Raw genomic sequence first — 24,826 nt, 5'->3', positions numbered from 1 at the left:
TTCATTCTAGAGATGTGGAGACAAAGACACTAAACAGGATAGGTAAGACTGGAACCCAGAACAATTCACCTCCCAGTCCCATTTTGTCCATCAGTAGTCCTGGAAGAACATAAAAATTAGCAGCCTCCAATTGACATACTGACATAAGACACAAATGAGACTTTAATTAAAGAGGGACCTGCCATAAGAAATTTATCTTGGGTTGCTATTCCCCACGGGTGGATCTCAGCTTTCTTAGACTTGACCTTTATTTTTCTCATTGCTTTCTACACCCCTAGCCCCAGCTCAGAAAAATGAAGCCATTCCTCACTTTATAAAGATACCCCTCATGGATGAATGGCCACAGAAGGTAAATCCTGTTCTTTACACCATCATCCTGTTTTTACAAGGTCTAATATATCTTGTCAGGAACACAAAAGGGTGTGGAGTAGAGAAATAACTGCATAGCCCTGAGCATCATGTCACTTCGGGATGGGAAAGAAACAGTGAGGACACCTAATTGTCCCTGAAACCCAGTCCCAGCTCACATGCCTTTTTAAACAGCTGGGTTCTGGAGCCCTGTTTAGAAAAGCTCATTTTAAAAGATGAGGGAATAAAACTGCAAGAGGAGGCCTTGAGATTCTGAAACCTGCAGTACTGGTTTCAGACCAATATAGGTTTGCTCTTTGAAGCCTGAAAGGCAATGGGTTTTGGCCAACAGTGCTCTCATCTTGGCTAGGTGGAGGAAAAGTAATGATATAAGCAGTGGCAAACACTGATGGCACCTACTAGGTGCCTCGGCACTTTCTACCTGCTCACTCATGATATAGTTATGATTCACATTTTAACAGATAGGAAACTGAGGCACAGAAGTTAAGAAACCTCCTCCACACCACACTGCTAGTAAATGGCAGGGCCTGGATTCGAAATTCAGGAATCCTGGCACCCAAAGCCAGGAAGATTCTCTTAAGGGTTTATGAACCCAAGGTGTTTCCTCCTACTGCACATACCCCACTGGTTTAGAGGAAACCACTTCTGCCACTTCTCAAGTGCAAAGAATGGAAACAATCTGAACACACGTAGACGGTAAAGTTAACACACAGAGCCAACGTGCTCCCAAACCAAAGGCCAGGTACATTCCCTTAATGTCTGCTCACAAGGAAGTCCACAGGCTCAGACCACTCTTTCCTTCTGTCTTTCCTCTCTCCTGTCTCACTGAAAAGCTATAGATAATCCCACTATACACCAGAGAAGGACCTCACTAATGCCTCTAGGATACCAAAATGTGGAGGGATGACCCATCAGACCAATCCCTACAAAAGAGACCACTCCACTTGCCCTAAATCATCCAACAAGGTATGCAGACCTCTAGCATCCTATGGTTTTTACCAGTTATCCTCGGGCCCCTGATCCTATAAAAAAGGAAGAGGCCATGTAGAGAACCCAGTTATCCAAACCTACAGGTTTCTCTATTCCACAGCACCCATCAGTGTTTGTGCCTTTCACTTAGTTCTATAGTAGACCTAAAATAACTGCTCTTAAAAGATGACTAGTAATAGATTTCCAGCTACTGCATAGGCAGGCTTTCTGCTGATTTCTACTAAAAGTGACTAAGGTCCTGGTGCTTGCTGTTCTACTAACTTCCCTGGACTCCAAGGAAGTCCAAACAAAACCAACAGGTTTATAATCTTGTGGTTTGCTTTATAGCTCATGATAGGCACGAGCCTGGGCACTGCTCTGCTCTATACCACCAGATTCTAGGCATACTTTTACTAGTTGGTCTCCATCTTGCTACCAGATTTGGCCATTTCTGTGTTCCAAGATGCAATGTTAACATTTACAATGAGGTCCATCCAGATAGACTTGGACCTTCTGCTTCAGAGACTCTCCTACCTAGAAAGGCACTGTAGCCGCTCTAACTTCAGGAGGGGAGTATGCAGCAACCAAGCCTGGTAATTGCAAAAAGCTCAAGCAACTCTGATGCAGAGAACGTCGTTAACCATTAGACGGCGGGGACCATGACTTTTGTACATTTGGTAGACTCTGAGGCTTTGGAAGTGTGCAATGATCTTTTTCACATCTGGTGTGAATCAAATGCAAGCCTCACTTTCAACTTATTGCCAACCTCCTCATGCAAGTAGGTTCTTTTTCCCATTCTGAACTGCCTGCCTTTGTGGGGGATCTACCAGAGCTTTGAGTGTGAAAGCAAGGTTAATCTTGCTCCTCCCTAGTTTCCCCACACCCACTACATCAAGCTGCTATTAAGACACGGTTTCAGTGCTGTTCAGAAAGTGGGGGTATTTGCCACAGTGTACTTGATTGTGGCCCTCACCCCACTGCCACGTTGGCTGGCAAGGCCATGGACAAAAAGCCTTGGTGGGGGTAGAAGGGAAAGGCAGGGGGCAAACTGCCTGGGCACTATACACACACGCACACGATGGTTGGAATGAGACAGCCATATTAAGCAGGTCAATGATCTGGGAACATACAACTTCTGCGCTGCTCCAAGAGGAATGTAGGGAATCGGAGCGGAGCGTTTGTACCGTAGTAAAAGCCGTTAAACTAACTTATTCCAACGGCTCGGTTCGGATGAAATCAGCTCCGGGATGTGGCATAAAGGGAAGTGCACGTGAAGTGGGGTGGGGGGAGGAACTCCAGAGCCGGAGAGCGGGATGCTGGGGCCAAACTCAAGTTGGAGAAGTAACACATGGCTCTACGGGGCTCTCCTCCATGCCCCTCCCCCTCCCCGTGCAGGCGTCCAGCGCCCACCGGCTCCCCACTCCAGCGCCAGCCTGCACAGGGCGCCCCCATCATGCGACACTCACTCCCTCCTCACACCTCGCTGCCACCCCTGCATCTTCCACTCACCCCCATACGACACCTCTGCCCACTTTTCGGTTACGCCCCCAAAGCCAGCCTCCATCTGCCATGTCCCTCCCCTCACCTCCCGGCCCCGACTCCCTGCACACTGTCCCAGCGGCGCACGCAGCGCTCACCGCTCCTCGCTCTCTCCCCCTCCGCCCTCGCAGACTCTGCGCGACCCCCTTTCTCTCCCTTCGCCCCCATCCACTTCCCCCTCACCCTTCTCCCCCTACCCCTCCCCCCGTCACGCGCCCCCCCTCCCCCAACGGCTCCTCTCCCCCCTCCCCCCGGTACCCGCTCCAGGCCCGGCTCACCTGCGCGGCCACCCCCGTCCCGGCGCTGGTGCGGCTGCTGCAGCTGGAAGGGGACCGTGGCCCTGAGCGGCTGCAGCCCAGCCCGGGGGGAGCCGGCGGGGGCTGGGGGAGAGCAGCCCCGCCGGAGCCCCCCGGCCCCTCCGCGCCCCGGCCCCCAGGGACCTCCGCCTCTGCCGCCCGCTGCGGCCCCCGCCATCGCCCGCCCGACCGCCTGCCCGCCTCGGCCCCACAGCGAGCCCCACACAGCCCCCCAACCCCCGCTGCGGCTGCTTATCTGCTCTGCGGGGCGGAGACCGGCCCCCTCAGCCCAGAACTCTCATTGGCCTAGAGAGCCCCAGACCCCTCCCCCCAACCAATCCGTGGCTTGTTCTTCCCATTCCAGAGGATGATTGGTCGAGATGCCTAGCGATCCAACCCAAGACTCCGCCCCCATCCCGCCCCCTCCCGCTTTCCTCCGTCCGAGGGGCCGCTGATTGGTCTGCCCGGAAGGGGGCTGGTTCTTCGGTGCCGCCAATGAGAAGACCCAGAAAAGGGGAGCGTCACACCCAGTCCCAGGTAGTATGCAAATACACTGTCACGTGACGTCAGGCTAAGCGGGGGTGGGGCCGGGAGTAAGATGGAATCAAGCACTAGTGAAATCATTGTGGGGGGTAGGGAGGAGTATCAAACTTTCAATAGTTGAACCCGGCGAGCACCGAGAAAGCGATAACTTCATAAAGCATTACTTTTGGTTTAACCTAAAAATATTAGTTGTGAATCTTCATAGGATCTCAGTGCTGTTTGCAAGCTCCAAAGTTAAGATTCTATAAATTAATGCAAAGTTTGCATATATTTGCATGCGATTTGCATTATATTCGTGCACTTAATGGCTACAGTGCCTCATGTGACACCCACATTTGTCTTTCTCCACGTTTCCAAGTCCCTAGCTGGTGTGGGTCCAACACCCCCCCCCGCCAAAAAAAAAAACCACCCAGCTGCTAGCCTGTAAATTATATTGAGACTGAAAAGGAGCAGGGAATTTCCCTTCAGAGCCGTCCATTCCAAGTCTAGCTCAGCAGAGTGGAAGGAACAAAGTGACTGAGAAACTTGCCCAAATTTGTACAGTAATTCCATGAGCAAATCCTGGTCTTCCCAATGCAATGCTCTCTGACCTACAAGTCAAAATGAGATGAGATGGTCCCCAAAGAAAATACATGTAATTGTAAAAATCACATGCTAACATTAGGGAAGGAAAACAGCATTTAAGTTACTATTAAAAACTATTACTCTTCAAAAGAAAAAAAAATATTACTTGGTATTTATTAACCATTTTGTTCTATATAAGGAAAAAGCAGAAGGCAATCAACCCTGGATTGTCTGCGATAAGGGACCATACAAATAATTGGATAATTCCCTCCAGATTTATATTTAGCTTTGAATTCTATTTTTGATCTTGCTTCAGATTTATCTTTCTATTTCTGTTTTTGCCCACTTTAATGTTAAAATGAAGGTATTCCCTGAAGCCATACTAGCTAATCAGAGAAAAGGAGGCAATCTGGGAGCATCCTCCAAGGCTAAGAGAGGTCATTCTGTGATTACGTATTGAAAGCAGATAATACCCAAAGTGGAAATTCAAGAGTTGGTTGAATATTAAAATCACCCTACATATACAGAACAAATTGAGGCAATGGAACATCCTAAAGAATGGTTTTCTTTGCAAAGAGTGTGTGTACTCTAGCATATTTGAGGGATTTAGGTCAAGATCTAACATTTGAGGGGGGCCTGGGTGGCTCAGTTGGTTAAGTGTCTGCCTTCCACTCAGGTCATGATGCCAGGGTCCTGGGATCCTGCCCAGTGGGAAGACTGCTTCTCCCTCTCCCTCTGCCACTCCTCCTGCTTGTGCGTTCGTGCTCTCTCTGTCAGATAAATAAATAAAATCTTCTAAAAAGAAAAAAGATCTGACATTTGAAATATTTTTTATTGGCTGGGAAATGCTATATTCTTTTTTCATGAAGAGGACAACTTTACCACAGGCAGACAGGGATGAACAAAAACTGATGAACTGATAAGAAGTCAAGAGTCTTGGGGCAGCTGGGTGGCTCATTTGGTTGAGGGTCTGCCTTAGGCTCAGGGCATGATCCTGGGGTCCTGGGATCAAGCCCTGAGTCGGGCTTCCTGCTCAGCAGAGAGCCCACTTCTCCCTCTCCCTCTCTCTTTGCTCATGCTCTCTCTCTCAAATAAATAAATAACATCTTAAAAAAAAAAAAAAAAGTCAAGAGTCTTTACAAACTTAGTTTCTTAAAACAAAAAATCTTGCAATTTATAATGTTCCTCAAGTCCAATTAGTTCAAAGTCTGCATATACTTTTTTTTTTTAATTCTCATGACAATCTGGAAGAAGAAAACCATAGATTTTTGTTATAGAGCAAGTAGAAAAACTGAGACCCAAAAAGGTGAGTCTTTTTGATTTCTAGCTCAGATCTCTATCAGATCTTACTGGACCGCCCTGCCCCACCTCTCCATTAATAAAATCGGTAATGGTAGCAGCTAACATTCATTGAGTTTCTTTCTCTATGCCAACTACATGTTAAGTACTGTGTATACATTCATTCATTTAATGCTCATGACCACATCTATGAGATGGGTATTATTCCACTTTAATGAGGTATCAGAAAGAAATAGCATGCCCAAGATTATTCAGGCAGCCTGACACCAGACCGGAACTCCTATTTTTATAAAACTTTGTTATGAACACAGATATTACTATTTATATTTTACATAAACAGTCTCCAAAGATGCAAATTCAGCTGACATTAAAATTAACACTTGCCTAGAACTTTATAGCTTCACATACATCATCTCACTTAATTTTCACAATAGGCATGTAAAATAAAAACAAAAAACAAAAAAGCCCACAGACTTATTGTCCCTATTTTATAGAAGGCTAAGTGTTAGGTGACTTGCTCCAAATCATCCATTCAGTAAATGGCAGACCCAGGACTTACATCTGAGGTCTTTTGACTCCAAATTCAAGTACTTTCCTAACCAACACTCAGCTTCTAGACCATTGGCCTACCTGAAAGCCAAAAAATGACTAGTTGATCTCTTGAAATCTGTTCTTTCCTGACAACATATTCCATTTTAGGACCCCTTACCATGTAAATTCTCAGGCATTCTTAGGAGGTGATGGATAATTTTTATTTGTTAAGCTATACAGTGTGTGTGAGAGGTAAAAGCCCTGGAATAAGGAATCTTAAAATACTTTGGGCAGGTGGCTTCCTTTCTCTATGCAAGGACCACTTCCACTAACCTCACAGAGTTATTCTAAAGATAAAATGGCATAGTATTAGACAGATGCAGTCTTCCTTGGAGAGAAAGGTAATGTGGGTAGTCTCAAGGACATGGTGTTTAAATTTTGTTCTAAAGTCAAGGTGCCAGGAATTGAGGACCTGGACAGTGGAAGAAGAGCCAGTGGAGGTGGCACAGCTGAAGAATTGGATCTTCTGAGTCCAGAGAGTCATGGTTCTTCCTGATAAGTTGTTGGCAGAAGACACTCGAGTTGACCTAGCTGGAAGAGTAAGAAGGCAAGCATGCATAGGAGATCCCTGTCTTCTCCTTACACAGGTATCATGCCCACGCAGCTGTCTCTTATTCCCTTCTCTATCACTGATAGCTTCTCTTGGTGTGGGCTTGATGGCAGGGATGAAGACCTCATCTGAAGATAAACCCTTGTCTTTTTCCTCCACTGAAAGAAACCATGGCTTTGGGGGGAGGCTGTGTGCTGCTAAGGGAGATGCCTTGCTTACAAAGCATCGTATAGCTTGCAAAAACAAACAAACAAGAACCCTTTTGTTACTGGCCCCCCCTCCCCCCTCATCTTTAGCAACATGATTGTCAATAATTAATTCATTCAGGGGATGCCTGGGTGGCTCAGTTGGTTAAGCATCTGCCTTCAGCTCAGGTCCTAGGATGGAGTCCCGCATTGGGTTCCTTGCTCAGTGGGGAGCCTGCTTCTCCCTCTGCCTGCTGCTCCCCCCTGCTTGTGTTCTCTCTCTTCTGACAAATAAATAAAATCTTTAAAAAAAAATTCACTCAACACAAATCTATTCAGATGATGACTGTGTACCAGGCACAGAGCTAGACACTAAGGAATGACAATAATGTTCAGAGACATGCTCCCTATCCTGGAATTCACAACCCAGCAGGCCTAGAAACCTGTATGCAGAAATGGTACTGGGCTAAATGCAATTCTGACTGAGACATGACGTGGTTCCTGCTTTCAAAGAGTTTGGATCAGAAGCAAAAGTGGAGGATTACATACACAACGTATGTCAAGAAATTGTTTGTCAGCTATAGGAGAATCAGTTGCCTCAGAGGGTTCAAACAGCAGGTGCTCGGTTCCTTGATCCCAGCCTTCTTCAGGAACATCCACAGTTGTCACAAACAAATGAGGATGCAAAGAATTGGAGTAATTTTTCCTATAGGAGTGAGTCGGAGGTACAGCCACTCCCCACGTAGTCCCTCTAAAGTCTGGGGTCTTAAAAGTTGCAAGGGTCTGAGGGAGTACTGCCAACGAAAGGCTACAGGGCAATCTGGCAGGTCAGAGGATCAACAGGGAAGTCTAACCCTGCTGGCTACTGAATTAGGAGAAGGCTGGGGTCCTCATAGCCAAGAGAAGCATTCTAGCTCTGAAGGTGCTGTCTGGTCCTACTTTCAGGGCACCTTGACCCTCACCCTATGCACTTCTGCCACAATTACCAACAAGCATGGGAATTCCAGATCACCATTTTTACCCTCCAAACCCTGATACTCAGTCACAATTATTAAGAGCATGGAGAGCTCTTGATATTCCTTGGTACCTGGCGAACTACCTCTGAACTTCCAGGTGAATTTCCAAGTGCTCATGTCTTTGGCCCTCTGGTTCAAAATAATAAAAGAGAAAATAAGATGACACAGACACACAGTGTTTCTTTTCGACCTACCTCCTTTCCTCAGCCTCTGTCTGAAATGTCAGGCCTGGCTCCTCAGGGAATGAGATCCTGAGGAAATGGGGTCAGAACTGAAGGGAGCAGAGCAGCCGGAGAGGGATTGGGAAGGAGGGTTGAAGGAATGAATGAGGTTATGGGAACAGAGTAGGGAGGGGTCCCCGCCCTCAACACTTCTCCCATTCTGGTGGCCTCTCTCTCTCTCCATCCTTTCCCTCTGACTCCCAAGGTAACTAGATGGCCTGGATTTCGACCTTCGGTGCTGCATCTGACACATTTCATCCCCTGCTGCAGCCAACCGCTTCCCGTCTTCTGGCTTACTTGTGTCACGGGCTTCTTTTCCTTCTTTCAGACCAGATGATGTTCACTCCTTCACTCTTTGTTTCCTCTCAGTGGGAATCAAACTTTGCTGTGAAATTGCAGCCCTTTTTTTTTTTAATTTTTATTTATTTATGATAGTCACACAGAGAGAGAGAGAGAGAGAGAGAGAGAGGCAGAGACATAGGCAGAGGGAGAAGCAGGCTCCATGCACCGGTAGCCCGACGTGGGATTCAACCTCGGGTCTCCAGGATTGCGCCCTGGGCCAAAGGCAGGCGCCAAACCGCTGCGCCACCCAGGGATCCCTTGCAGCCCTTTTAAAATGACGATTCCTTGTCCTTAACAATAGAGGATATGGCAGAAATTTTAAAACAGGTGAAGGGTAAATGTAGAATCAGAGGCATCAAAATATCGGAATACCAGTTCTGGTGGCACCCTGAAAAAAAAAAAAAGCAGGGTTTTTTGTTTTTTGTTTTTAAGAATTGAGAAGGTATGTGGGTGGCTCAGTCAGTTAAGTGTCTGGCTTTGGCTGGGGTTGTGATCTCGGGGTCCTGGGATCAAGCCCCAAGTCCAGCTCCTTGCTCAGCAAGGAGTCTGCTTCTCCATCTCCCTCTGCCCTTCCCCTCCCTCCTTATGTGCGCGCTCTCTCTCGCTCTCTCTCTCAAATAAATAAAATCTTTAAAAAAAATTGAGAGAGATGTTAGAGAATCCACCTGATCAGCCCTCTGATTTTAGAGATGGGGAAATAGATGCCCAAACAAGGGAAAGGCTGATCAGAGGCTACTCAGAAAATCAGAGATAGGGTAGAAGTCCAGGGCTCCTGCATTCTGTTCAGTGTTGCCTCAAAACATAAATAACTTCCAAAATAATGTAGATGGATACTATTCAGCAATGAAAAAGGAACAACTATTGCTATGTGCTATAGCATGCATGGACCTCAAATACATGATGCTAAGTGAAAGGAGCCAGATGCAAAAGACCACATATTACAGGATTCCGTTTATATGAAATGTCTAGTAAAGGCAAATTCATAGAGACAGCAGATCAGTGGTTGCCTAGGGCTGGGAAGGACAGCAAGGATTATCTGAAAATAGGCACAGTAAAACTGTGTGGGGTGACAGAAATGACCTACAACTGGAATGTGGTGATGGTTGCACAACTCTAGAAATTTATGAAAAATCACACAACTATACATGTGTTATAAGTGAATTTCGTGGTAATTTATACTTCAATCAAGCTGTTTCCCCTAAAAAGGAATTAGGTATGTTTATGAACAAGGGATCTCGGATGTGGGGCAAGCCCTTCTAATCTTTTAAGGGAATGTCTCTGGAAACAAATAGAGCTACCCCTATCTCCCTAAAATGTCACTGTGAGAGACAAAAGATTTGGCTCTTTGGCCTCTGGAATACCCAGGCTGGCATTTTTCATTTGTTACAGAAGTCCTCCTTTCTAAAAGAGAGAAGTTGCCTAAGGAGAACAGGTGTGTCTCGGTCATCACTCTCATTACTACACAGAGCGCTGTGACCAGCACCCAGGCGGTGACTCACAAAAATGAACGCTACTTCTGCCATGTGGTCATGGGTGCCTTGGGGTACCATTAGGTTTCTAGAGCAGTGCTTTGGTGGGAAGTTTGCATCTCCCCACACCCAGGCCTTCTCAAAGATCAGAGTCTTCGGAGAACACAGGTTAGGTTATGCACACTCCCAGACTACAGAGTCTCAGCTCCCTTTATTTTTTTTAAATATTTGTATTTGAGGGGGGCTGCCTGGGCGGCTCAATCAGTTGAGCATCTGACTCTTGGATTTGGCTCCGGTCATGGTCTCAGGGTCAGGAGATCGAGCCTCACGTCAGGCTCCACGCTCAGTATAGAGTGTGTTGGAGATTCTCCCTTTCATGCCCTCTTTGCTCCTTACTCCAGCTTGAGCTCTCTCTCCCTCTCTCTAAAATAAATATTTCTGTATTTAAAGATCTGTATTTTTAAAATTTGCCTCTATATCCAGCGCAAGGCTCAAAGTCACAGCTCTGAGATTAAGAATCACATCTTCCACCTACTGACCCAGCCGGGCACCCCTCAGCCTTCTTGACTTCCCACTTCCCTTCCTGTTTACCTTCTTTAAATTGGCCTCAAAAATACAATTACCTGGGAGCAAATAAGCTACAACATCCTAAATATTCTCCCTCTAATTCTACATCCAGTCCCTCTCCCTTCCCCTCACACCAAGGCACCTAGTCAGGCATCACGTATCATGAGATCCAATGCAAAGAGATTCTAAATGTAACAGAAGGAAGGAGTGATTGGAAAGTTAGTCTGTAGTCTGATTTCCTTTAGACCCAGGGCATGGGCTCCAGAGCTTATTTTCAGAGCTCAAACTACTATCTCAAAAGAGCTTTTGTAATAGATAACCACAAAATATCACCACAGATTCTTCCTCACTTTTGTTCTCTGGGCCTTGGTATATGAGATCTGTGCCCGGCCTCCACTCTCCCCTCGTCGACTCCCTCTTCTTCACCATCTGCTTCAACTTCCAGTGAGACCTCACTTCCTCCAAACATTCCTCAACTGTCCTGGTCAGGCACTACTGATTCCTTCAGGACTTAGGTGTTTGGCTTGCAGCTCATTACTTTTTTTTTTTTTTAAAAGGTTTTTTTTTTTTTAATTTATTTATTCATAGAGACACAGCAAGAGAGAGAGGCAGAGACAGGCAGAGGGAGAAGCAGGCACCATGCAGGGAGCCCGATGTGGGACTCGATCCCGGGTCTCCAGGATCACGCCCTCGGCTGCAGGCGGCGCTAAACCACTGCACCACTGGGGCTGCCCTGCAGCTCATTACTTTGTGCTAGCTTATGGATAGCTTTCTCACTTCTCCTAAGTCATTTTTAAAAAGATTTTATTTATTCATGAGAGACACAGAGAGAGGTGGAGACATAGGCAGAGGGAGAAGCAGGCTACCTGCAGGGACTTGATCCTAGGACCCCGGTATTATGCCCTGAGCCAAAGGCAGATGTCATGAGCCACCCAGGTACTCTTCCTAAGTCATTTTATGTATGTTTGTCCCTTCTCCTCTGAGCAAAGGGAACCATTTGCTCTCCTTTTGTGTGTGTGTGTGTGTGTGTGTGTGTTTTAAATTCATTCGAGAAAGAGAAAGAGTAGGAGGGGGCAGGAGAGAAAACCTGAAGCAGACTCCATGCTGAGCGCAAGCCCAATGTGGGGCTTGATCCACAACCATGAGATCATTACCTGAGCCAGAACCAAGAGTCGGTCACTTAACCGACTGAGCCACCCAGGAGCCTCTTGCTCTCTATTTCTTGCCTGCACTAATGTGAGCCACTGCCTCAGGCAGGGGTGAGTCGGTGCTGGTTATTTAAGTTATTGACTGGTTCCCCAGCTGACCACTTTTGAATGTTTCTTTTTTTTTCTCTTGAATGTTTCTGATCACTCTTGGAAGTTGAGGCTAAAAGTCCTGCAGACTGAAAAGAGGGGAGGTTCCAGATTTTGTGAAGCCTAATGCTTATCACTTAGGGGTTCCTCTTTAAGTTAAAGAGTAGAGAAATTATAGAATTAGGTACAAGGCCCTGAAGGGTTCTGTGCAAGTGAAGGGCTCAGACTCTTAAAGTTTCATTTGCTTCACAGTAAACCTGTTTCTGACTGAAACAACGAAGTCCAGTTATATCCTGTCCAACTCTTCAGCCCTGACTGAATTAGGTGTCTATTCCTGGTTTTTCCTGTGGATATCCTGTACCCAACACATCTATTCCACAAGATGGCTCTGGCTCAACAAAATGGCTTTGGCAACTAAGTCCATCTAATGAAAAATTCCCATAGGGCTAGAATGACATTCCTCCCATTTAGTAACTTCAGGGCACTGACAACCATTCTCCTTTTGGAGCAGGTGGTTGCTCCTACTGTGCATCATGGAGGGTGAGGAGCTTGTGCTCAATTCTGAAAGGCCCTGATGGCTCAAAGACTCGAGGAGTTGTGTGGTTGTACGGCGGAAAGGCCTGGAATGTTCCAGTACATTCCACCAGTGGCTTTTGTGACCCCTGCTTCCAATCAACTTGGGCAAAGGCCTGGTAGTCTACAAAGTAGTAGCCTGTATTCTGCTGGGGTAGGAAGCAGTTTGGCCTTGCTTCTTCCATGCCATTCTGATAATATCACACAAGTTGGCACCTTCCTTAGAAGTCCCACCCAGAAGCTCTATCCAATTCTTTGACCTCCTGGGTGTTTGCCCAGAACGTCAACCGAGGGTTTAGACAAAAGCCCTGTCAATTTCTCTGCCCTATCCACTCATCTCTGAGTTCTTCCCAAGACAGATCAGAAATTCTGGGACCCTTGAACCAGTAGTGGGCCTGCATTCCTCAAAATGCCCAAGAAGTCTGCACTACCTAGGGAGGCAGTAACACGTGGACCTCAGGAAGGAAGTAATATAATCAGGATGCTAAAGGCCATGTGCTCCTGCTACACAGCATTAGGAGAAAACATCCATTTACTGATGCTTACTACAGGCTGTGCAGTGTTTGCACACATAATCTCATTTAATCCTCATAGTTATTATATCCTACATAGTACATATAATTATTCCCATTTCACAGGTGAGAAAACTGAGGATCAGAGAAGTCAGGAAATGAGTTGAAGATTATAGAGCTAGAAGTGAGAGGTCCACCTATACACCATGTGTATAACCACCATTGGGGGGCGGTTACTACCCCTTATCCAGAGGTCTAGGTTAGAGTTAGAAATACAGACCAGATCACTCATGCCACTCATCAGACTACCCACTCCCCTGCCTCCTTGCCACCTCCCCAGCCCTAAACTCTCTAGAATTCTGACTTTGTTTATATTGCAGAAAGCAGTGCTCAGAAATTATGGAGGTGAGTCTGGCAGGTTCCAGCTGTTCCTGGTGTGGGAGTTGAACATTTTCTGGAACTTCTCCTCAGCAAAGGCATATCTTTCCTTCAATGGACTAGCCTAGGATCAAATCCATTTGCTCCCTCCAAGCTTTCCAGCTTGGGGGAGGAGAGTAAAATTGGGAAGCTGGGGGATTTCCATTGGGAGAAATGAGAAAAAATGAAAGGAGGTAGAAGGGTGGTGCCGTTCTCTAAGCAAGGCCGCCAGAGCTCTGGAGCTGAGACTCAAGAAGAAATTTCTGTATTGTGGCAGGTAAAGTGAGAAAGCTCTTCGTGGAGTCAAAAGAAAGGTGACAAGAGGAGTCCCTAGGGAAGACTTGGCAGAGGAGGAGGTAAGAATTGATCCAGGACTGAAAGTGTATTTTAATTCTGAAACCACTGTAATCACAAAAGGACTAACCCCTTGACTCTATCTCCCCACTTCTGGGGCAGGGCAGCCAAATTAGGTACACTCTTGCTGGACTGTGCTCTCCATGGCCAGAAAACACTGGCTGCACCTCTTGCCCAGCCTGTCCCAGCACACGGCAGGGAAGAGTGCCCGACCACTGTGTTTGGCTGATAAATGATGAGCACCCCTGTTGACCATTCTCTTTTCTCTCTCTGAGTGTGCTGCAAAAATCTGCTTCACAGGGAGCCCCGGAGAGGGGTGGGGTAAAAAGGGTCCTCCAGACAGTATTTAATACTCCCGTGATTTATAGCCTGCTGGAAGCGGAGGGGGGAAGCCAGAGAGGGGAAGCCCCTGGGACTAGTTTCCATGACGCATCAGAACACCACTGACAAGAGTCAAAGTATTTTCTTGATGCCTGTGCCTTCAGTTTCAAGATACAGCCCTCACCCCTCCTGGGGCCCAAGACTCGGGTACCATCTAAGACGGGACCCGTGGAACTGGCTGGAATGAAACTAATGGACATACATCCAAATCTGCAGCCTTTTCTGTAAGCCTTATGCTGTCTGGCCAGGGAAGAAATCAGTGAGGTCGAGCAGCTCAATAGCTGTTTTGGGAGGATTTATTTTTTTAATGTACAAGAATTCTTTTGAACCCTCCATGGCTCCAAGAAAAACTATTTGAAATGTCCCTGCTTAAGGGGCCAGGGGGTTAAGTGCCAGGGATGGAAGGCTAAAAGCCAGAGATGCTGGTTGCAGGGATTCTTGGGATAGGGGCTAATGGCCTCCCCGCTGTGGGCTCAGGAATACCAGGCCTAGGCTTTGGTTGCCCTGAGAGATGCAGCCATTTTTACTTCTGATTGGAGGGCACCACCTTCTGGGATTTTCCCTTCTCTGGTGAAAAACCAGAGTAGAATATGCCCCTGGGATCAATAGGGCATGTGCCCAACAGTCTGGGGGGCATTGTCAGAGGTAACAACGTGAGGTAGGGTGAGACCGGGGCTTTATATAGTGTACAGTTTGGTCCTGGCTGGTGGGAAGAAGATGCATTTCATGAGAACCCGGGTAATTGCCCTTCATAAGTGTGATCTCAAAAGGTCAAGGGATGAGCCTTGAATAGCCCTAATGTCCCTGAAACAGTCTATTGTATGGGTATTGTCTATACATGTAAAAGAACCCTGCTTGACCCTCTTCGTAGTTTTCTCTTTTTTCTGGCCTCTGTGGTTTCCCAAGCGAGTAACTGCACACAACCTTATCCCCAGACCTAAGTCGATACCTTTAAGCTTTAACAACAAAAGAGTTCCCCATGCATTTCTTGAGCTCCTACCACGTGCCAGGCATTACACTAGGTGCTAGGGATATAGAGCCGAATAACACATGCAGGTCACTTCTCTGCAGAGCCCATGGTCTGGTTTTCAAAAGATTTTCCTTTGTGCTTTGGGATTTGGTCATCAAATGGTCATCAAATGGGCATGTAACCCCTTTACATTGTCATATGCAGGGCTCAGATCCTCAGCTACCATCTTTCCACAGTCTTTTCAAGTGGTAAGCCCCACTTTTCCTTTGGTTAATAATTTACGTGACTTTCTCTGGACTCTGATAGGTTTTCCCTGGGGAGCTGAGTGACTGGAATTAGGCACTATATTTTGTATATGAATGTTATATGCGTGTGTGTACTACGGGATGCCTGGGTGGCTTAGCGGTTGAGTGTCTGCCTTTGGCTCAGGGTGTGATCCTGGGGACTGGGGATAGAGTCCTGCATCAGGCTCCCTGAGGGAGCCTGCTTCTTCCTTTGTCTGTGTCACCGCCTCTCTCTCTGTGTCCCTCATGAATAAATAAAATCTTTAAAAAAATAAAAATAAAAAAGGGTAACACTATGTTTTCTTCATTATCTGTTGGCCAGCTTTCAAATGTCCAATAGTCACTGAGTGCCTCCTGGGCACCATGCACTATGCTAGGTACTGGGGATGCAATAGCAAAGCGAAATGGAACCTGCCCTCATGGAACCTGTGGTCTGGGGTATGTGTTAGAGGATGGAAGATAAAGAATCTAAATGTCACATAAATAAAGATATAACTACAAACCGAGACGAGAGCTATGAAGAAACATACAGGATGCCTAAGGGTATAGAAATGGAGGCCTGGATCTAGTCTGGAAGCTTTAGGAGAGAGTTCCATGAGGAAGTGACATTTGACCTGAGATCTAAGGGATTCATGGAAACAGGTGAAGGGTATGAGGAAGAACCCTGTAGGCAGAGTAAAGTGCAAAGGTCCTGAGGCAGAAGGAACCAGTGCACTCCAGAATTGTAGGGAGGCCAATGAGGTTACAACACAGAGAATGAGGTTGTGTGGGATGGGCTGGAATATTAAACAGAAGACAGGCCATGCAGGATACTAGAGGTCAGGTAAGGATTCCAGTCTTTATTTTCCTGAAGCACATGAAACAAAAATCTACAGAAGAGTTAACAATGGCTCTTTTTCTCAGATTACTAATGCCACTTATACTTGTCTTGAAGGAGAACAGTAATGATGGCCTGAACTGCTAGCAACTTTCCCAGTGTCCTGGCATGGTGTGGCCATATTTGCCTGGCACTGGGGAGTCCCAGGACTGATAAGCCAGCCCCAGCCTGGCAGCCATCAGGCAAGGGATGGCCTCTGCTAATGTGGACAGAGGAGCAGGGGTGGAGGTTGGGTGGAGTGTTTTGCCTGAGGTATCAGCTCCGCAGTGACATTTGGAACACCCCCAAGACTATGGCTCTTGTTTCTAGATAACTCTATCATGTATGCCCCCCATTTAAATGGCCTGCTCACCCTGCCACCCTTCCTGTATACAGCTGGTCTCCCCACCCAATCTGGGGAAGGCTTCTGGGTAAGAACCCTTGATTGCCTAGAACCTGGGGTTTTGACCTGCTTGTTCACGCCTCATTACTGTCTAGAATCACATATATTTACATATCCTTGATAGTTTTCCACTCTTATTACTGGAAGTCATGGGAGAAGACACAATGGATGGACTTAGCCTTTCTCAAGGCCTCTCCTTCTTTCTTGTCCTATATTTGGAGAATGTGGTTTGGTGTAGTGACATCTACTGGCAAAGCGAGGCAGGTAAGCAAATGACCAGATGCCCACTTATCCTCAAGTAATTTCTAGACTAGTAAAAAAATCATCCTAAGCCCCTGATATTGGTTACAGCAAGACTAAGAAGCCCATGGTTGTGGGTTTGGACCACGTCGGTGCTGGTTAGCCTTAAATAGAGAAATGTTTTCTCTGGTTGCAGCTTGCATCCCTAACTTTGGCCAGTTGATTCACATTTGGGTACAGTTAGTCACTAGGGAGGCTGGGTAAGCATGTGTAAATGACTCACAGGGACCCATTTCTAGCCCCCATTCCTGGGAAAGCATCTCCCAACAAAATAAAATGACCCACAGTTTACAAATGGCAAAATTCAGGGTCATTTTTTCATCGTCCTAAAGTTTAACTGGTTTGGGAAATTTTTTTTCCCTGGGACTTGGTTTCTCCTAGGTCACTGGGAAAGTACTGTCTGCAGAGAGAACCATCTTCAAGGTTTCTGTAGTAGGCAAGAGTGACCACAGTTTTTAAAGTGGCCCCTCTCCTCTTGTTTAGGTAAAACAGAGCCTACCTCATCACTGCTTTCATGCCTGTCACCTCTACGGTCTGCTCATGGGGTATTCTCTCTCAATAGCGAGCATGCTTGACTAGTTTACCCCCTAGAGGTCACTGGGAAGCCAGAGCAAAACAGTGAGGAGAAAATAGTAGGGCAAGAATTATGAAGCAAATGTTCTCTTTTCTTAATAACAATGACTCCATAACTGAATATGGCTCACACAGAGTATCTATCTATCTATCTATCTATCTATCTATCTATCTATGTATCTATCATCATCTATCTATTCCTGATTCAGACTTAAAAAGAAAATCATCAGGACCCCAGTAGAGAAATGAATAACAAGTAGGATTTTATGGAAGAGGAAACAGAACTAGTAAAGAAACACATGGCAGACTGAAGTAAGTCCTAACCAGAAATCAAATCCAAAGCACACTGGAGGCACAGTTTTAATTTTGACTAAAATTGCAAGATCATTTTTAAGATTTTTATTTTTTTTAAATGTTTTATTTATTTACTCATGAGAGACACGCAGAGAGAGGCAGAGACATAGGAAGAAGGAGGAGAAGCAGGCTCCCTGCAGGGAGCCTGATGCAGGACTCATCCAGGGACCCAGGGATCATGACCTGAGCTGAAGGTGGATGCTCAACCACTGAGCCACCCAGCGTCCCAAGATTTTTAAGTAATCTCTACACCCAAGGTGGGGCTCTACCTCACAACTGCAAGATCAGAGTTGCATGCTCTAGGGACTGAGCCAGCCAGGCACCCCAAACTGCAAGATCTTATTAAGCAGTAACACTCACTTCTGGGAACGGTGTCTTAAAATTGGCACCCTCACATGGTGATGGTGACGCTTTACATATAGGGGCAGCCTGGGTGGCTCAGTGGTTTAGCGTCGCCTTCAGCCCAGGGCCTGATCCTGGAGACCCAGGATTGAGTCCCACATCAGGTTCCCTGGATGGAGCCTGCTTCTCCCTCTGCCTGTATCTCTGCTCTCTCTCTCTCTCTCTCATGAATAGATAAATAAAATATTAAAAAAAAAAAAGACCCTCAACAATCCCACATAGAGAATGAGCACATTATGTCATGGTACCACAAGGCAATGTCACATAATGATTATAATTACAATTGTGAAGACCATAGAGAAACACGGCACATGTTGAGAATATGTAAAAAGTATGGAATTTTATGTAAACAATAGGTGCATCTATACAAAAACACGCACAGTAATAAAAGTGTTCATGTGGTAAAAAATTGGAAGGTATTTGGCAAAAAAAAAAAAAGTAGCTTTGTGGCAGCAGTGAGATTAAGGATGCCTTATTTTCTCAAAACTTATTTAGCATTGGGGTGCCTGGGTGGCTCAGTCAGTTGGGTGTCTGCCTTCAGCTCAGGGTCCTAGGATCTAGCCCCTCATCTGTTGGGCTCCCTGCTCAGTGGCAAGTCTGCTTTTTCCTCTCCCTCTGCCCCTCCCTCCTCTCACGCTCTCTCCCCACACTCAAAAATAAATAAATAAAATCTTAAAAAAAAAAAAACCACCTTATTTAGTGTAATTCTGCTGGGTGAATAATGTTTGAAAAGGTAGAAGGGATTGAGACAGGTAAAAGTCATACTCTTCCAGCTCCCTCTATATACTTGTCCTACATCCTCTGCTCTAGGAGGGGAAGGACCAGGTCTGCTTATCCACTGTGTACACTCAGCTCCCAGCCCCATCCTAGCACTTATCAGATGCTCAGTAAATATTTGTTGAACAGATACATGAAAATGCCTGCCATCCAAAAAGTCTCAACCTGGGATCACTGGGCACATTGCATCTTGGGGAATGAAGAAGAATTTGGTTTTGCTCACATAAAAGAAGGAAGGCAGGGCGCCTGCCTGGCTCAGTCAGCAGAGTAAGCACCTCTTGATCTCGGAGTCATGGGTTCAAGCCCCTCGTTGGGTGTAAAGCTTACTTAAAATTAAAAAAAAAAAAAGTAGGCCCATCCATAATGACAATTCCCTGGTCTTCTTGATAAGTGAATTTGGTCTTGGAGAACCCAGGGAGAGACAGTCTGTTAAAGCAAACCCAATTACCACCCAGGAACATATGTTGCCCTGAGGCCTCTGCTGCCATAACAACACTGTGTAACTATAACTACAGCCCTGGAGGGCTTTGGCCCTGTCAAATATGGAAAAGGATGTCTTCATCACATGCAGCCTTTGTGCGCAGATTGACTTCCCTGGGGAGCTTAGATGAGGGAAGGGAGGTAGATAAGTGGAGGAAGGAGGGAGAAAAGTGCAAGAGTGGGAGAACTGCTATTGAATTAGGATTAGGGTGTTTTTTTTTTTTTTTTTTTTTTAGCAATTTTTAAAATGTGGTTATTTGACTGTTTAGTTTTGGTGGTTATTTATAACCCCAGCTGCAGAGGCGGGGAGCTGTGCCTGAGCCTGCTGGGATCTGTCCAAAATGTTCCCCCACGGTGGGGATGGGGGTGGGTGGTAGAAGATAAGGGTGATACAAGAACCAAATTCACAAGTGGCCAAGAAGGTAAGAGAAGTTCCAGGCCACCTCTAACCCTAGAATTTGAAAGAAGTGGCCCTTAGTGATTCCATGTTTGAGACAGCTGTGAATGAAAAGATTTTTAATATGAATTATGGTCACACTGGCAACCTCTGAGGTTCTCCCAAAGAGACAGAGATGAGGCCAACACTTCTACTACAAAGTCATGAGATTGGCCTGGCTACACTAGCCACTCAAAGGGTCAAGGCATGCTTCTCCATCTTATAGGATAGTTGTCTTCACACAGAGGAAGCTACTGTCTCTAATCCCTCCTAGGCACATCCCTAGTCAAAAACAGGCTTAGTGGAGAGAGGGTGGCTGGTTCTGAGCAAGTCTTTCCTAACTGAGCCAATACTTGGCAGTAGCCACTGCATTTACTGAGCCCTTTGAGATGTCAGGCAGTAAGGAAGAAGCTGGAGGCAGTGTAGCCAGCCAGGCAAGGCTCCCAACCTCCAGGAGCTCCCAGACCTTTGAGGCAAACAGCAAACAACTACACTTTGCATTTGAAATATGGCACCTATCATTTCACTGGCAATGGGAGCATTTGAAAGGAAATTGAGGAATCTTTTAGGGAGCTTACAAGCAAGACTGAGCAGACAAGATACAGATCCAAGAAAGAAAATGATAGGCCCCACAACCCCTGCCCTGTTCAGTTCCTCGACTCTGGGTAAGTTTATTTGTTATAGCAGGATTCTCACTGGTCTTCCTGCCACTCTGATTAGTCTCTGTTCTGGCTTCCAGAAAGAGATCTCTAAGGAGCAAGTGTGATCATGGGACTCCTCTGCTTAAAGTCCTTCAGAGATTCCCCATCACCTCCAGTCCAGGATCCTCATCAGGGTGTTGCCAAAACTACTCTTGCCTCTTCACCATGCAGTTCAAAACCTCCATGGATGACGCTGTTCCATACTTCTGTGCCTTTGTACATGCTGTTCCCTTTGCCCCTCTTCTCCTTGTCTGCTGGCAAACGAATCTGTCCTATAAAACTCCACTCTTATTTCACCTATTCTAGAAATCCTTTCCTTTACCCTCCAGACAAAACGCTCTACTTCCTCCTCTGTACCACTTCTGACCCTTGCTCATCCTTCTATTTTTCCATTAATACTCTACAGTGTTTGGGGACCAGGAGATTACTGGCTTGGGGAAACATGGTGTTTTGCCCATATTGGTGTGACTCAAAACCTGGGACAGAATTCCTGGGTAATCATTCTGTGTTTCTTGACCTGACTTGAGGGTTAAAGGGATAAAAGCAACAATCATTAGACCTTGTAAAGATATATTCACAAACATTAGCATGTTAGCCATGACTAGGATGACGGGAATTATAAATATCATTAACAGCAGCCAATTACTGAGCACTTACTGCGGCAGGAACTGCGCTAGCGCTTTACGACAATTGTCTCCTTTGATCCTGACAACAACTTTGTGGGGTGGCTAGTAGTGTGTTTCCATTTCACAGATAGGAAAACTGAGGCACAAATTCAAAAACCTGTCTAAGAGCAATGCAGACAGGAAGAAGTAGTAGAGCTGTTCCAAATCTGACATTGGGGCCCTGTACTTGGGTACTGGTAAAGCTATGAATAAAATAAACAGGAGTTCCTATTACATGTTTGGAAAGGAAAAAGTGGAACAGAACATCGACCAAATTCTTCCTTCCTTCCTTCCTTCCTTCCTTCCTTCCTTCCTTCCTTCCTTCCTTCCTTCCTTCCTTCCTTTCTTTCGATTTACCTGTTACCTATCTATTTCAGATAGGGGTGGTGGTGGAGAGCGGCAGAGGGGGAGAATCTTCCGACTCCCTGATGAGCTTGGAGATTGAGGTGGTAGGCTCTATCCCATGGCCCATGAGATCACAACCTGAGCTGAAACAAAGAGTTGGATGCTTAACTGTCTGAGCCACCCAGGTGCCCAAATCTCCAGGCAGGAGACTTCACAAAAGCCTTTGTGAAAGTGTAAAGGCAGAAGAAACAGCGGAGCTGCCTGTGTTAAGTCTGGTGGATGAGGATGGGCTAGGGGCAACTAGTCAAGAAATTCTGAAGCCAACATCAGTTCTTGCTTCAAGAGCTAATTGTACCATGATGTTTTAAAATGACCCTCAAAGTAAAGATTATATTTGATTCAGAAAAAGAAAGGAAGGGGAAAAAAAGCTTTTAGGGTTGCCTCTTACTCATTCTAAATACACCTAGCTGTTCCACTTTCATCTTAAGTACACATTTCCCTTATGACCATCTTTCTATCCTATTGATGTTAGTTTTTTTTTCATCTTTCTTCCAGAGTGCACAGTTTCCAAGGACAAGAACCACGTCTAAATGAAACTATAAATTATTTAGTGTCAGCTGCAGTGTTTGAGAATCCAGTGTAAGCTATTAACGTTGAACATTTGTAATGTTGGTATTCGTATGATGAACAGTTAAGTCAGGATAGGATCTTATTCTAAAATACTAATTTCCAGGGAGGGATATCTCACCGTCTTTGAGTGCTATCCATTCAGAGACTTGTGAGGGCAGTAAACGTTCTGATTGACTAGCAAGCATTTACTGTGGGTAGAGTGCGGTCTGGGCACACTATTAAGGACGATACCCCCAAGCCGAGATATGCTCTTAGCACCAGAGCATCCAAGACGGACCTCAAGAGCACACGAGGAAGTGCAAAGTAACAGTAATAGTGGGAAATTAAATGCAGAAGGGATAGGAGAGGAAGAAACGTGAAGCCCTTGTCCAACATGTTCTTATGTAGGTTATTCAGAAGTATTTATACCAAACACCAAAAGCTAAATCCTAAATGCTGAAAGCTGCTGCCCGTGTTACCACCGGCCCAGAATATTCCCGACGACAGTGCTGGCATTGAACTCTTCAGAATCCTCTGTTTTTCTCATCAGTTAGATGGTTTACCTTCTGCTGCTTTGTTATCTAGCTCGGGGAGGGGGGTCTCAGGTGAAACTGGGGTCCAGGATTCTAACAAATGACTGAGCACGCCTGGCTTCCACCCGGTTGCTTTCCGCAGGCTTTGCTCCTCTCAAAGCATTTTAAGCCGCGAGGTTAAATCCTCAACGTCTGCTCTCCACTTCCCAGCTTATTAAAATGGCTCTTCTTACCTTCTATCCCTGACCAACTTTTCCCCCCTTTCAAAACTGACCCTTTGATTATCAGCATTATTACTACTTAAATAGCCATGCTTTTTTTTTTTTTTTTTTAAACTCTAGCTTCACTAAAAATATTCCTTCCTCTTCTTCGCTCCCTCAACTCTTGGCGCAAGCACCTAGATCTCCAGGGCTCACTTGGGCTAAACGGGGTTCACCGCTCCTCTGACTCTGGTACCTCACCGGCCCCCGCCCCGCCCCCGCCCCCGCCCCACCCCCACCCACGGCTCTCACACCCGCACAGAACCGGGGAAGGAGCTGGGCGCTCACCCTAGAGCGAAACTGGGAACTCTTTGGAGCTACCGCTGCTGGAGAATGGTTTTGCCTCCTTCCGCGACGTGAAGGACTTGCTGCTCTCTACGGGCAAGGACAATGTCTCCTCTACCAGACAACAAACTTCCTGAGGATGGACGCTACCCTTCTTAGTTCCTTTTACACGCCCCCATTCCCATCACGTTGAGACACAGGATGGCTTTTGAAATACAATCTCTTGGGCAAAATATCCCTTCCCAACTTTGAGTTTATACGATAAACAGGAATGCCCTTTAGCCAATTAGGCAACGAAGGGGTTAAACTTCAGCCACCTGATGGATTCTGGGGGTTTCCTTCCTCGACTTCAGAAATTAAAACGACCGGGAAGGGAAATTTTGCCCAAGGTAAAGATGAGAACCGTTAGCTTCTACCGTCAGGCTTCAGCCCCAAACAAGAATGGCTGCCCACGTCCGCAAAATGTACCAACCCCCTAACTAAAAATGGCTGGCCTGGATTTCTACCACTGGGCTACCTCTCTGCCCAACTCCAAAATGGCGCTCACTAGCCTCAGCAAGAGGAGCGAACCTCCCAGCACCCTCTCCGGCCCGCAGCGTCAGGTGACGCGAGCCCCAGCCGGAAGTGAAGGAAAAAGCGCCTCAGCCCGCGGCGCCTGCGCAGAAGGGTCTAGACGCTGTGAAGCAGGAGGCACTTGGGATCGTCCGCAGGATTGGGACTGCTACAGAGGCCGCCACGGAGCCCGCCGGAGCCACCGTTCCTGCTGCTGCTGCCGCCGCTGCCCGAATCGGAACTGTCGGGCCGCAGCCGCCGGCAATGCCGCGAAGGAAGGTGAGGGGAACAGGACAGAAGGGATGGCGGGTGTCTGAGGATAGTCGATTGAGCAACGTGACGCAGTTAGCCACGCCTCACAGTGGTTGGGTTCCAACTTCCCGCTTCCCCGAACCTAGCTCAGCAAGCCTCCCTCCTGTCCATACCCAACAGAAAAATGTGGGCCCGATCCTGGCCTCGGCCTGTGCTTGCAACTATTCCCGCCCTCTGCTTGCCTGGCTCGGAGGCGTTCTTCTCGGTAATTGGTCGCTGAAACGCCTAGCAGCATATTGATTGGCTGGTGGCACCGCCCATTTGGGTCCAACGGTCACCTCCCCGCGTGCGGGGGCGGTGTCGGGGCCCGGCCCTGCCGCGCTCCCACTGGCTGTGGAGAACGATCCCTCCTCTCTTGATTGGCTTGGCTTGGCAGTCTGTCCCGTGGGGGCGCGGTGTAGCAGTAGCGCCATTGGGTGGCGCGAATCCCCGCCCTTCCGGCCGCTGATGCTGATAGGTGCATAGGCGGCGTTTTGGAGCATCCTTCCTTTCCAGGCGGGGGGCACAACAAAGCAGAGGACTGGGTGGTAGGGAACCAGCGCCCACTCCCGGGGGATCCCACTCAGGCCTGTTGCGTCTGAGCCCGTAATTTTTCCCTATTGGCCCAATTGGACAGCGGCCAGAAAATGCCGTTTGTAAAGCAAAAACTTTCTCGAGTTAGATGGGATTTCTGAGGT

The 24,826-nt window shown here is 46.8% G+C and overlaps 2 protein-coding genes and 1 long non-coding RNA gene across 9 annotated transcripts in view; 1 reads left to right on the top strand and 2 right to left on the bottom strand.

Moving 5' to 3' along the window:
- The window catches only part of FAM117A (family with sequence similarity 117 member A), a 43,100-nt gene extending 39,734 nt beyond the window's left edge, over positions 1–3,366 (bottom strand). The window contains exon 1 of the mRNA XM_077852821.1: positions 3,156–3,366. Coding sequence (XP_077708947.1) covers positions 3,156–3,351 — 196 coding nt within the window. The 5' untranslated portion in view covers positions 3,352–3,366. The remainder of the gene's footprint in view (positions 1–3,155) is intronic.
- A 1,756-nt stretch (positions 3,367–5,122) lies between these two features.
- On the bottom strand, positions 5,123–24,296 carry LOC144286410 (uncharacterized). Of its 4 annotated transcripts, none has more exons than XR_013354483.1 (4): positions 23,289–23,903; positions 8,440–8,872; positions 8,116–8,192; positions 5,123–6,701 (listed from the first exon to the last, which is right to left on the bottom strand). It is a non-coding gene; the product is annotated as an uncharacterized LOC144286410 (long non-coding RNA). The 4 variants fall into 4 exon arrangements; XR_013354484.1 differs by having other exon boundaries at positions 8,116–8,172; positions 23,289–23,902; XR_013354482.1 differs by having other exon boundaries at positions 8,116–8,872; positions 23,289–24,296.
- The window catches only part of KAT7 (lysine acetyltransferase 7), a 33,492-nt gene continuing 32,472 nt past the window's right edge, over positions 23,807–24,826 (top strand). For 2 of the 4 annotated variants that reach the window (XM_077852817.1, XM_077852816.1), the window contains exon 1: positions 23,807–24,116. In XM_077852817.1, coding sequence (XP_077708943.1) covers positions 23,822–24,116 — 295 coding nt within the window. In that variant the 5' untranslated portion in view covers positions 23,807–23,821. The remainder of the gene's footprint in view (positions 24,117–24,826) is intronic. The other 2 variants (XM_077852820.1, XM_077852819.1) reach the window with 1 other exon arrangement.

This window comes from Canis aureus, chromosome 16, assembly GCF_053574225.1.
Source record: "Canis aureus isolate CA01 chromosome 16, VMU_Caureus_v.1.0, whole genome shotgun sequence".
NCBI lineage: Eukaryota > Metazoa > Chordata > Mammalia > Carnivora > Canidae > Canis > Canis aureus.
Note: the sequence above shows the minus strand (reverse complement) of the source record. Positions and strands in the feature narration are given on the sequence as shown.